General features: G+C 41.6%; 2 protein-coding genes across 2 annotated transcripts; one reads left to right on the top strand and one right to left on the bottom strand.

Annotated features, from left to right (window-relative positions):
* Positions 1-6,981: 6,981 nt before the first annotated feature.
* On the top strand, positions 6,982-7,660 carry LOC125075304. Its single transcript, XM_047687031.1, has one exon. It carries the CDS (start codon positions 7,053-7,055, stop codon positions 7,539-7,541), a length of 489 nt encoding a protein of 162 aa, XP_047542987.1. The 5' UTR covers positions 6,982-7,052; the 3' UTR covers positions 7,542-7,660.
* Positions 7,661-7,807: 147 nt separating this feature from the next.
* Positions 7,808-12,484, bottom strand: LOC125075420 (zinc finger protein 721-like). The gene is made up of 7 exons (XM_047687159.1): positions 12,476-12,484; positions 12,317-12,423; positions 11,238-11,391; positions 10,903-11,034; positions 10,541-10,741; positions 9,222-9,368; positions 7,808-8,118 (listed from the first exon to the last, which is right to left on the bottom strand). Exons 1-7 carry the CDS (start codon positions 12,482-12,484, stop codon positions 7,981-7,983), a joined length of 888 nt encoding a protein of 295 aa, XP_047543115.1. The 3' UTR covers positions 7,808-7,980.
* Between the last annotated feature and the right edge of the window lie 10 nt (positions 12,485-12,494).

Here is a 12,494-nt window from a genome sequence, read left to right as displayed (position 1 = left end):
CTTGTAAACTTTTATCCCAAGGCAATCTTTCACTAATTTATATTCTTTATTGCAACAAGAAGAACAAGAATTGACACGACATTGTTGTCGAGAGCTTGAATAAACATGGATTTGTGAAAAAAATGAGTTTTAAACTGTAGAAGTAAAATATAAGTGGATATAAATAGTTAAGTGAAATTGTATTGTATTATAAATAAATATATATTAATCAAGAGCTGTTCGTAGTGCATAATAATATCATATCTTTGGAATTATGACGAGTCAGAAACGAGTCGTGAAATAAGCTGCATTTTTTCCATGAATACTTAAACCTTCTTAGTAATATCTACGTGGTAGTAGTACCACCCACTCATACGATATTCTACCCCCAAGCCACTTTGTTGTGTTCCGGTTTGAAGGAGTGAGTTAGTGTACACTACAGGCACAGGTTAACATCTTAGCTCCCGAGGTTGGTGGCGCATTGGCGATGTAAGGAATGGTTAATATTACTTACAGCGCCATTGTCTATGGGCGGTGGTGACCACTTACCATTAGGTGTTTGTAAAAAATGTTTAGCATTGTGCTGTCATTAAAAAAAAAGGAAATATTTGAATAATCTGAATTTGTAATTATTTTTTTTCCATTATTTATATTTAATTTCAAATTAAATGACGTTAGGATTAATTTAATATAGAAATCTTAATAAATAAAAACACGACTGTATTAAAAATCATTTTATTATCATGAATATTATGTCAATAAATACAATTATACAATATTAATAACTTAATTCGAAGTCACTCATATACAAAGCATCTTTTAAAATCACATGTCTTTTTTTATTCGAAAAAATAAACTTTTTGTCTATTGTGGTGTCAAGACGTAGAACGGAACGCCGCTTGAAAGAGGCGGTTGAAAGAAGCCTCGTCCTCGAATGGTTGTCACGCTACTGACGGTTAATCAAAACATTTTTGTAACGTTAAAAAATATATGTTATACGCGCAAGAGTTGTATATTCTCATTTTAAAACTCTCAACAAGAACCCCAAACATTGGTGCTTCGAGTCGGATCTCAAAATGTCGAAACCAGAACTTATAGTACCACTACCGGTATCACCACTTGGAGATCCAACGACGCAGTTAATCAAGGAGTTGACCAAACAAAGAGGATCCCTGAAAGGCCGCCTTACCAAGTTATCTGCCTGTGTTAATTCGTACAAGGATCAGGTTTTAGACCGAAATAAAAGAATGGAATTAAATTTAAGAATTAAAGGTGCAATTAATATATTTTCAGATTTTAATCAAGTGCAAAATAAGCTAGATGAGGTTCTTCCTGAGTCTCAAAGTGATGAGCAACTTGACGAGAGGGAATCGTTTGAATGTAAGTACTATGGTATATTAGCGCAGGCAAATTGCATTTTAGACATAGATTGTGATTCACCTAATGTACAAATCAGTGAAGACAGTTTGAGTGTGCATCAGTCAGTTAAATTGCCTACAATTAATTTGCCTACTTTCGATGGTAGCTATGATCAGTGGATAGAATTTAAGAATACGTATATATCACTAGTTCATACCTCTAAAGACATAAGTAATATTCAAAAGTTTCACTATCTTAAGTCATCTTTAAAAGGTACGGCTTCATTAGTTATAGACTCCCTTGAATTTACCTCTGATAATTACTATACCGCTTGGGAATTGCTTATGAATAGGTATAACAACAGTAGGCTTCTTATTCATAATCACATAAAAGCTCTGGTTAATCTTAAGCACCTAACGTATGAGTCACCTATATTATTACGGAAATTAATCGATACTGTACTTAAAAATCTAAGATCATTAAAGTTATTAGGCGAGCCCACTGAGCATTGGAATTCCATAGTTATTTACTTAATTGTTACTAAACTTGACAGCTCCACTGAACGCGAATGGGAGCAGTATAGGAGTGATATTTTATTACAAGAACACAAAAAGAAAGAAGCTCAGAAGTCTAAAACACGAATAGAAGTAGATGATTTGTTACAATTTCTAAAATCAAGGGCGGATATGCTTGAAACATTACAAGCTTCACATACAAAACACAGTTACGAGTCTAAAATTAACACTAAAACTTCACATAATATTTCTAAAATTCACTGCAATTTAACTACGTCAAAACACGATAAATTTAATAAAAAACAATGCCCTTATTGTAAAATCGATCACTACTTATATTCGTGTCAAAAATTCCTAGATTTAACTATAGATGATAAGATTAATTTCATAACTAATAACAAATTATGTAAAAACTGTTTGCGTCCCGCACATAGCGCAGAGACTTGTAAGTTTGGACCGTGTAGGAAGTGCAACGCTAAGCACAACACGATCATTCATCGCGAGCATAGCCGCAGCCCCACTGAGGGACGGAGGTCGCTGCTGCCGGCGCACGAGCAAGGCGAGTGTAGTAGTGATCCTCCTCAATTAGTTCAACGCACACAAATGCAATCCTATTCATCGCAGGTGACTATAGGTAATGTAGACGTACAAGCCGCGCAGTCGTCGCTTACTAGCCCTGTTTTGCTTTCAACCGCGTTAATCAATATTGTAGATGAATTAGGGAATGCAATTACTTGCCGCGTTCTACTAGATAGTGGCAGCCAATGCTGTTTTATTCGAAAATCACTATGTGATCAAATTAACGCGCCAGTAGTACAGTCCATTCAAAAAATACAAGGAATTGGTAATTCTATCACGCAAAGTTTCCAATCCTGTAAAATTAATATTCGTTCCTTAGACGGGGAATATACAACTTGTTTACAATGTTACGTATTGCCAAAAATAGTCGCTAGTATGCCGTCTATACCTATAAACATAAATAAAATAATAATTCCTAATAATATTACGCTAGCAGATCCCTCGTACCTAGAAGGTAATCCGATTGATATTTTGATAGGTGCTGATCATTTTTGGGAATTATTATGTGACGGAAAAATACGTCTCGAGTGCGGCCCTTACCTACAAAATACTAAACTAGGTTGGATAGTGTCGGGACCGATAAGTACATTCGCGTGTTCTAACAACACTGTTTGTTGTAATTTGTCGCAAAATATAGATTCACAATTACGAAAGTTTTGGGAGATTGAAGAAGTTCCCGATAGATGTCGCATGTTGTCTGATATTGAACAAAATTGTGAGAATCATTTTATAAAAAATACTAAACGCAATAACGAAGGCCGGTTTATTGTTTCGATTCCTTTTAAAGATTCGCCAGCTATGTTAGGTGAATCATACACACAAGCGTATAAACGTTTTGTTTCTCTCGAGAAAAGACTTTCTCTTTCACCGACTTGTAAACAATTATATAAAGAATTTATAGATGAATACATTAAATTAGGTCACATGAGTCGTGTTTACACTTATAATAATATACATTATTTCATGCCGCATTTTTGTGTGTTTAATGAAAATAGTACAACTACAAAATTGCGGGTTGTGTTCGACGCGAGTGCGCAATCAACAACTAATAAATCTTTAAATGATTTGCAGATGGTCGGGCCAGCCATTCAAGGCGATTTATTTTCTATTCTATTGAGATTTCGCGAAAATACTTATATAGCCTGTGCCGACATCGAGAAGATGTATAGGCAGGTGTTAGTCGTGGAAAATCAACGCGACCTCCAGCTTATATTATGGCGAAGCAATCCAGATGCACCCATCGAGAGCTATAGATTGAATACGGTGACCTACGGGACTGCGTCGGCGCCTTTTCTAAGCGTGAGATGTTTGCGACAATTAGCTATCGAGTGCAATGACCTTGACGTTAAACGAATAATAACACAGGACTTTTATGTTGATGATATGATTACGGGGAGCAATAATAAGCATGAATTATTAGAATTATGCGAAAAAACTACTAAAGTTTTAGCTTCGGGTTGCTTTCCTCTTCGTAAATGGTTATTTAATTTTGAACGGGATAATGTACAATCGGAAACACAAGTGTTTAAAAATCTTTCATTAGGTGAACAATCACAGTCAAAAACACTTGGATTGAGTTGGCTTAGTCACTCTGATCAGCTTAATTATCAAACTAAAATTGATGTTCACCCTAATAAGATAACGAAACGTGGTATATTATCGATTATATCTCAAATTTTTGATCCCTTAGGCTTGTTAAGCGCGACTATAATATCTGTTAAAATTCTATTACAAAAATTATGGTTGTTAAAGATTGATTGGGACACAGAGTTACCTCACGATGTGTCACATGAATTTAATAAGTTTTTAAATAGTCTCAATGAACTTTGTAACATACGTATACCGCGCCATGCATTTGCTAGGTCTCACATTCGTTCAGAACTACACATTTTTACCGATGCCTCTCAAGTAGCTTACGGGGCATGTGCATACGTACGTACCTTTACGCAAGAAGGTGTTACAATAAGGTTGTTATGCGCTAAGGGCAAAGTAGCCCCCTTAAAAACTTTAACTGTTCCTAGGCTTGAGCTGTGCGGCGCTATAACGGGAGCTAGGCTTGCTGTGAAGATAATTGAATCGCTCCGTTGTCAGTTCGATGACGTCATACTCTGGAGCGATTCAACTATCGTTTTAGGGTGGTTACGTATGGCACCTTATCAATTAAAAACATATGTACAGAACCGGGTAGTCGAAGTACAGGAGCTGACGCGTGACTTTATATGGAGGCACGTCGCAACACACGATAACCCAGCTGATTTAGTGTCACGAGGTACCGATTTATCGACATTAAAAGACCTAGGGTTGTGGTGGGAAGGCCCAAGTTTTCTTCACGATCCTAATTTTACGTCACGTTCAGCTCAGATACATACGACCATGATAAACGCAGACAATCTACCGGAAGTTAAATGTTTAAGTATACAAAGTAACACCTTTGGTGATTGTAATGATTTATTTCCATTTTCCAGGTTCTCGCGGTTCAACCGCATCCAACGCACCATGGCATACGTTAAACGTTTTTTATATAACACGCGTAAGACAAACACAAAACGAACGGGTGCGTTGAGTGTGGATGAGCTGCGAGACGCTGTTAGCACGCTTGCTTTGTTGTCGCAGCGCGAATCGTTCCCTGAGTATGATACAATGTATAAAAATAAAGCAAAAACTAAAAGTAATTTAAAAAATTTAAATATATTTATGGATGAAAATAAATTATTAAGAGTAGGGGGAAGATTGTCTAACGTTTTTCAATTCGATTATAATAAAAAATATCCTATTCTACTTTCATCTAAACATCATTTTACTTACCTGTTATTTCGCCATGAACACATAAAACTGTTACACGCAGCACCACAGTTGTTATTATTTACCATTCGGGAAACGTGGTGGCCAGTCAGCGGCAGGAATCTTGCCAAGAGGGTTGTGCACGAGTGTGTTGTTTGCACGCGGTTTCGTGGCAAGACTCTGTGTCCACTGATGGGCAATTTACCAACTAAGCGACTAGCTATAAGTTTTCCATTCGCAGTCAGTGGTGTTGATTATTTTGGGCCGGTGCTCATACTAAATCGAAAGGGCAGAGGTGCAAAATTAACAAAAGCGTATGTTAGTTTATTTATTTGTTTTACAACTCGAGCCATCCATCTCGAATTAGTGGGTGATTTGTCTACTGATGCATATTTGCTTGCGCTCAAGCGATTCATCTCACGTCGAGGTAAACCAGCAGAAGTATTCTCGGACAATGGAAGAAACTTCACTGGCTTAATGACAGAATTTTCAAAATTTTTAAATAATTGCGCAGATAATATTAGAGATTATGCTATTAACAATAATATTAGAAACGTACTCTTTTGACCAGCGGGTCCAAAAGTGCTGTCGGACTTGCTACAAGTTAGGACAAAGTGGATGAAGAGTGGAGATTCATTAAAGGAAGGCACTCTTGTCCTTATCAAAGATGACAACAGCCCTCCGTTAAAGTGGAGCATGGGCCGGATCGTATCTACGTTCCCTGGGAAGGATGGAGTTTCTAGAGTTGCTGCCATTAGAGTCGCATCCGGCGCAATTACACGGCGCGCCTTCTCTAAAATTTGCCCGCTACCTCTGGATGCAGCGGACAACGTAAACTCTTGGAAGTTGGAGCTTCCAAGGCCGGGGGCATGTCAAGACGTAGAACGGAACGCCGCTTGAAAGAGGCGGTTGAAAGAAGCCTCGTCCTCGAATGGTTGTCACGCTACTGACGGTTAATCAAAACATTTTTGTAACGTTAAAAAATATATGTTATACGCGCAAGAGTTTTAAAATGAGAATATACAACTCTTGCGCGTATAACATATATTTTTTAACGTTACAAAAATGTTTTGATTAACCGTCAGTAGCGTGACAACCATTCGAGGACGAGGCTTCTTTCAACCGCCTCTTTCAAGCGGCGTTCCGTTCTACGTCTTGACATGCCCCCGGCCTTGGAAGCTCCAACTTCCAAGAGTTTACGTTGTCCGCTGCATCCAGAGGTAGCGGGCAAATTTTAGAGAAGGCGCGCCGTGTAATTGCGCCGGATGCGACTCTAATGGCAGCAACTCTAGAAACTCCATCCTTCCCAGGGAACGTAGATACGATCCGGCCCATGCTCCACTTTAACGGAGGGCTGTTGTCATCTTTGATAAGGACAAGAGTGCCTTCCTTTAATGAATCTCCACTCTTCATCCACTTTGTCCTAACTTGTAGCTCCGAAACGTACTCTTTTGACCAGCGGGTCCAAAAGTGCTGTCGGACTTGCTCAACTCGTTGGTACCGCGTGAGTCGCTGAAGTGCAGCTTGCTCATAGTCTTCACTAGCAGGCGACGTCAGTGGACGACCAACCAAGAAATGGGCAGGAGTGAGTGGGGAAAAATCATTGGGATCCGCTGACATAGGAGAAATAGGACGGGAGTTCAGGACAGCTTCTACCTGTGTTAAGACTGTACTAAACTCTTCAAATGTAAAATGAGCGTTGCCTAGCACCCTTTTAAGGTGAAGTCATGTAAGCATCACCTTAAAAGGGTGCTAGGCAACGCTCATTTTACATTTGAAGAGTTTAGTACAGTCTTAACACAGGTAGAAGCTGTCCTGAACTCCCGTCCTATTTCTCCTATGTCAGCGGATCCCAATGATTTTTCCCCACTCACTCCTGCCCATTTCTTGGTTGGTCGTCCACTGACGTCGCCTGCTAGTGAAGACTATGAGCAAGCTGCACTTCAGCGACTCACGCGGTACCAACGAGTTGAGCAAGTCCGACAGCACTTTTGGACCCGCTGGTCAAAAGAGTACGTTTCGGAGCTACAAGTTAGGACAAAGTGGATGAAGAGTGGAGATTCATTAAAGGAAGGCACTCTTGTCCTTATCAAAGATGACAACAGCCCTCCGTTAAAGTGGAGCATGGGCCGGATCGTATCTACGTTCCCTGGGAAGGATGGAGTTTCTAGAGTTGCTGCCATTAGAGTCGCATCCGGCGCAATTACACGGCGCGCCTTCTCTAAAATTTGCCCGCTACCTCTGGATGCAGCGGACAACGTAAACTCTTGGAAGTTGGAGCTTCCAAGGCCGGGGGCATGTCAAGACGTAGAACGGAACGCCGCTTGAAAGAGGCGGTTGAAAGAAGCCTCGTCCTCGAATGGTTGTCACGCTACTGACGGTTAATCAAAACATTTTTGTAACGTTAAAAAATATATGTTATACGCGCAAGAGTTGTATATTCTCATTTTAAAACTCTCAACAAGAACCCCAAACATGTGGTTATAGACAAGCATTAATTTTTGAATTCAGTTCAAAAATATACAAAACACAATTCGTATAAAATATAAATAAAAAATACTTCAGAAATGTTTTTATTAAAAAAAAAAAAAAAAAAACAGAGATTCAGTATTCAGCCATGTAACAAAAAAATGTTCTATTTTAAATAAGAACCAATTATAAAATTGTGATTATTTATAAATACAAAATTCACACTTGGAGATAATTTCCAAGAACGATCACCCATCCAAGTTCGACCGCACCATGTGACGCTCAACTCAGCCTTAAACTATATTTTCAAATTGTAATATATTGGTTTATCGTCGATGATATTGTTCATGTCGCCCATTTTGGGGTCACAATTCGGCCACATCGGCTGAGCTATGTCCATCTCGCTCACACCCACCGGAACTTGACCCATCTGACCCTGTAAACGTAGAAAAAGTTAATACATGTGCCCGTAAAGACGTGGTGAGTACCGCTCGTTTTCTAGCGGTTTCTGCACTCGGTATCGGTGAGTCCTATATCCAAATTCATGGGGGGGAGGTTACGCTTAAATGCGTTTTTGTAGTATGACCATCACGTTGCGCCAATGCGGGTTGGTGAAAACACAAGTAATATTTTATCACGAAACGAACAGATTATATCATCAACAGAGGTTTAGCACACGTAAACATAGCGGTGCTTCCTGAATTTGTTTCTGAAATTTGCAAATATGGAGCACCTCTATTCCTTCGCTCCTATAAAGCAATGAGACGGCACTCAGGCACAAGCAGAAGGTGATCTAGCACAGGACAGCACAGGACAGGACGGACAGGTGGCTTGACGGTAGGGCTTTGTACAAGCCCGTCTGGGTAAGTAACAACAAACAACAATACTTAATATTTTTGTTTTCCGTTTTGAAGACTGAGTGAGCCAGTGTAACTACAGGCACAAGGGTCATAACATCTTAGCTCCCAGTGTTGATGGCTCATTGACGATGTAAGGAGTGGTTGATATTTCTTAGAACATAAATATATATGTGATGAACAATTACCACTACAACACAATATTAAAAAAAAAACTGAAGGGTTTGCATGCGTACCGAGGCCTATAGAGCCTAGGTGGGTGGCAACCTAGGAACTTTGAATCTGCGGCTATATAAGGTAGCAACAAGAGCTAACGCTAAAAGACCTAACAATTTAAAAAGTTTATTCAGACTAAATGAATAAATAAATCTTAGTATTCATTAAAAGAATACTATTTAGAAAATTTTGGGCTAATAAGAACGGATCGGGTTCCATCACAGGACACTAACTATTGTAAAAAACAGCATTGCAAATCTGTTTATTTGAAAAGAGCAACTCTGCGAGTTTCTTGCCGTTTCTTCTCGCTGGAGACTGCTTTCCGAAACGGTGGTAGTATTTAAATATCGTCGATTCAAAAACGCTACATTGTGAAGTTTACTTGAATAAATTGATTTTGATTTGATTTGAACGCGATAAAAAAATATGTCGGTCTATCAACGAAATCCAGCATCAGTGTACTCACAGGCCTGTCCGCCCGCCGCTTCCCCCGGGCCCGCTTGGGCCAGGGCTTCTTCAGGTGCACGTACGTGATGTGCGCGCGCTTCTCGCTCGCGTGCTTGAAGCACTTCCCGCACATCTCACACTTGAACGGCTTCAGGCCGGTGTGGATCTGTAACGTTAAGAATTTTGAATATTATGTACAAAGGAAACATTACAATACGTTTTTTTATGAATAATTTTTAATTTAAAGATATTTTAATGACAAACGTAGACTGAACTCAGACAGACCCTCGAACAAGCGTAGACAGCAACCTATTAATTTTCGACGAATCGACGGACGCGCGAACGCACATTACGAAAGAAACAAATCATGTGTCGCTGGCGGTTGCTGTGCGTGCTGAAGCTCTTCCCGCACAGCGCACACGAGGGGGCGGTACTCACGAACATGTGTCGCTGGCGGTTGCTGTGCGTGCTGAAGCTCTTCCCGCACAGCGCACACGAGGGGGCGGTACTCACGAACATGTGTCGCTGGCGGTTGCTGTGCGTGCTGAAGCTCTTCCCGCACAGCGCACACGAGGGGGCGGTACTCACGAACATGTGTCGCTGGCGGTTGCTGTGCGTGCTGAAGCTCTTCCCGCACAGCGCACACGAGGGGGCGGTACTCACGAACATGTGTCGCTGGCGGTTGCTGTGCGTGCTGAAGCTCTTCCCGCACAGCGCACACGAGGGGGCGGTACTCACGAACATGTGTCGCTGGCGGTTGCTGTGCGTGCTGAAGCTCTTCCCGCACAGCGCACACGAGGGGGCGGTACTCACGAACATGTGTCGCTGGCGGTTGCTGTGCGTGCTGAAGCTCTTCCCGCACAGCGCACACGAGGGGGCGGTACTCACGAACATGTGTCGCTGGCGGTTGCTGTGCGTGCTGAAGCTCTTCCCGCACAGCGCACACGAGGGGGCGGTACTCACGAACATGTGTCGCTGGCGGTTGCTGTGCGTGCTGAAGCTCTTCCCGCACAGCGCACACGAGGGGGCGGTACTCACGAACATGTGTCGCTGGCGGTTGCTGTGCGTGCTGAAGCTCTTCCCGCACAGCGCACACGAGGGGGCGGTACTCACGAACATGTGTCGCTGGCGGTTGCTGTGCGTGCTGAAGCTCTTCCCGCACAGCGCACACGAGGGGGCGGTACTCACGAACATGTGTCGCTGGCGGTTGCTGTGCGTGCTGAAGCTCTTCCCGCACAGCGCGCACGAGGGGGCGGTACTCACGAACATGTGTCGCTGGCGGTTGCTGTGCGTGCTGAAGCTCTTCCCGCACAGCGCGCACGAGGGGGCGGTACTCACGAACATGTGTCGCTGGCGGTTGCTGTGCGTGCTGAAGCTCTTCCCGCACAGCGCGCACACGAAGGCGGCGCGCCTGGGCGCGTGCACACGTCTGTGCGCGACGAGCCGCTGCCGCATGCGGAACGCCTTCCCGCACGACTCGCACGCGAAGGGCCGCTCGCCCGTGTGCACCCAGCGGTGGTCCTTCAGCAGCGCGTAGCTCTGGGGGGGGCACGGTTGGAACTTAGTTATTTTTTTAACATTTAACTCCTCATCCTGGTCACCATCACTCACAGATACTGGTACAATAATAAATATGGATCAATAAATTTGTCAGTAGAATTAATGATTGGGTTGTACTACCAAGATGGACTCATACTAACTTGGAACATTCTCCCGCACACCTCGCACATGCAAGGCGACTTCATCGACGGATATTTCGTTCGGTTCTTGTCCGGGTGCATCCGTCTGAAGTGTCCGTGGTACGCCCTCGAGTCTTCTAGTTGGAGACCGCACTGGAAACACACATTACAACCGATTAGGCAAACATATCTATACATATAATAAAATTGGAATGTCTGTTTGTTATATAAAAATAACCGCTTTTTACCAAATGCATTTGTACATATACCAAAATAATATGTCTCATTCTGTTATCAGTTCGGTGAAGGTCGTTTCAGGTTCAGATCTTCTACTATTACGATATTTCCATAAATACCTGTTCACACGGTATCGGGCCCTCGGCCTTCCTCATCTGACTTGGATATATTTTCTTCTTCTCATCGTCATCGTCTCCATCTTCTATATTTCTCCTCTTTTCTCTTACGATACGAGATCTACCTTTTCTCATCTTGTTAGATTCTTTCGAATCGCTGAAACGAACGTGTACATGTTAATCTAGCCGACTTTGAAAATTGAAAACTATTTAAAAGAGAATCTCAGCTCTCTACTATAATACGCATGTATTATACACAGGGTTCGAAAAAATCCGATTTTTATAATAAATATAAAAAATCTGTTAAAAAAGATATCTGGATATATATCTGACATATATCCAGGCTACGAAAACGAAGCGAATTTCATTCTGTAAACATTTAAGAATGTAAAGTTTTTTGTTAAAAAAAAGTAACAAAGGAATTAGTGTCTATCTATTTAAGAAATAAATTTTTAATGAACACTTAAAGAACAAGTACCTTTTATTATTATATCTTCATTTGTTTGTGAGATAAATCAACTAATTTTATTTTAATATTTAATTTGTAATCGACTAAATATAAAAAGTAATAATTCAGAGTCAGGTCTTAAGCATCGATCTATGAGTGTTGTTCAGAAGATAAGAAAAAATCTATTGATATATATCCGCGAACCCTGATTATACATATAAACCTTTCTCTTGAGTCGCTATGTTTATTGGCCAAAACCGCATTAAAATGCGTTACGTAGTTTAAGAGCCAAGCGCACAGAGCGGGAAGCGACTTTGTTTTATAACACGAGAAAATCGACCAGCGCCATCTACCGTCACGCGGGGCAAGTTTTATAACACGAGAAAATCGACTAGCGCCATCTACCGTCACGCGGGGCAAGTTTTACAACACGAGAAAATAGACCAGCGCCATCTACCGTCACGCGAGGCAAGTTTTATAACACGAGCAAATCGATTAGCGCCATCTACCGTCACGCGAGGCAAGTTTTATAACACGACCAAATCGATTAGCGCCATCTACCGTCACGCGAGGCAAGTTTTATAACACGAGCAAATCGATCAGCGCCATCTACCGTCACGCGAGGCAAACTTACGAGTCGCTCGTGTTGTGGCGCGCGGACACGTGCAGATGTCTCCTGTACGCTTCCTGCGACACGAATCGCACGTTGCACAAGTCGCACAGCGGACCGTCTTCAGGTATCTGAAATATATAAATACTTATTTTTTTCGGCTATTTCGTAACGTTTCGTAACTGAAAACATACTAAACAAA

The sequence above is a fragment of the Vanessa atalanta genome, chromosome 30, assembly GCF_905147765.1.
Source record: "Vanessa atalanta chromosome 30, ilVanAtal1.2, whole genome shotgun sequence".
Lineage (NCBI taxonomy): Eukaryota > Metazoa > Arthropoda > Insecta > Lepidoptera > Nymphalidae > Vanessa > Vanessa atalanta.
This window is presented reverse-complemented; position numbering and strand designations above follow the sequence as displayed.

Bases quoted from the DNA above. Each gene is read 5' to 3' on its own strand.
- LOC125075304 (XM_047687031.1), top strand. From the start codon at position 7,053: ATGTCAGCGGATCCCAATGATTTTTCCCCACTCACTCCTGCCCATTTC.
- LOC125075420 (XM_047687159.1), bottom strand. The intron at 11,035-11,237 runs GTATTTATGGAA...GTGTGTTTCCAG, and splicing joins GCCCGATACCGTGTGAACAG to TGCGGTCTCCAACTAGAAGA. The intron at 9,369-10,540 runs GTGAGTACCGCC...TTAACGTTACAG, and splicing joins ACCGCCAGCGACACATGTTC to ATCCACACCGGCCTGAAGCC.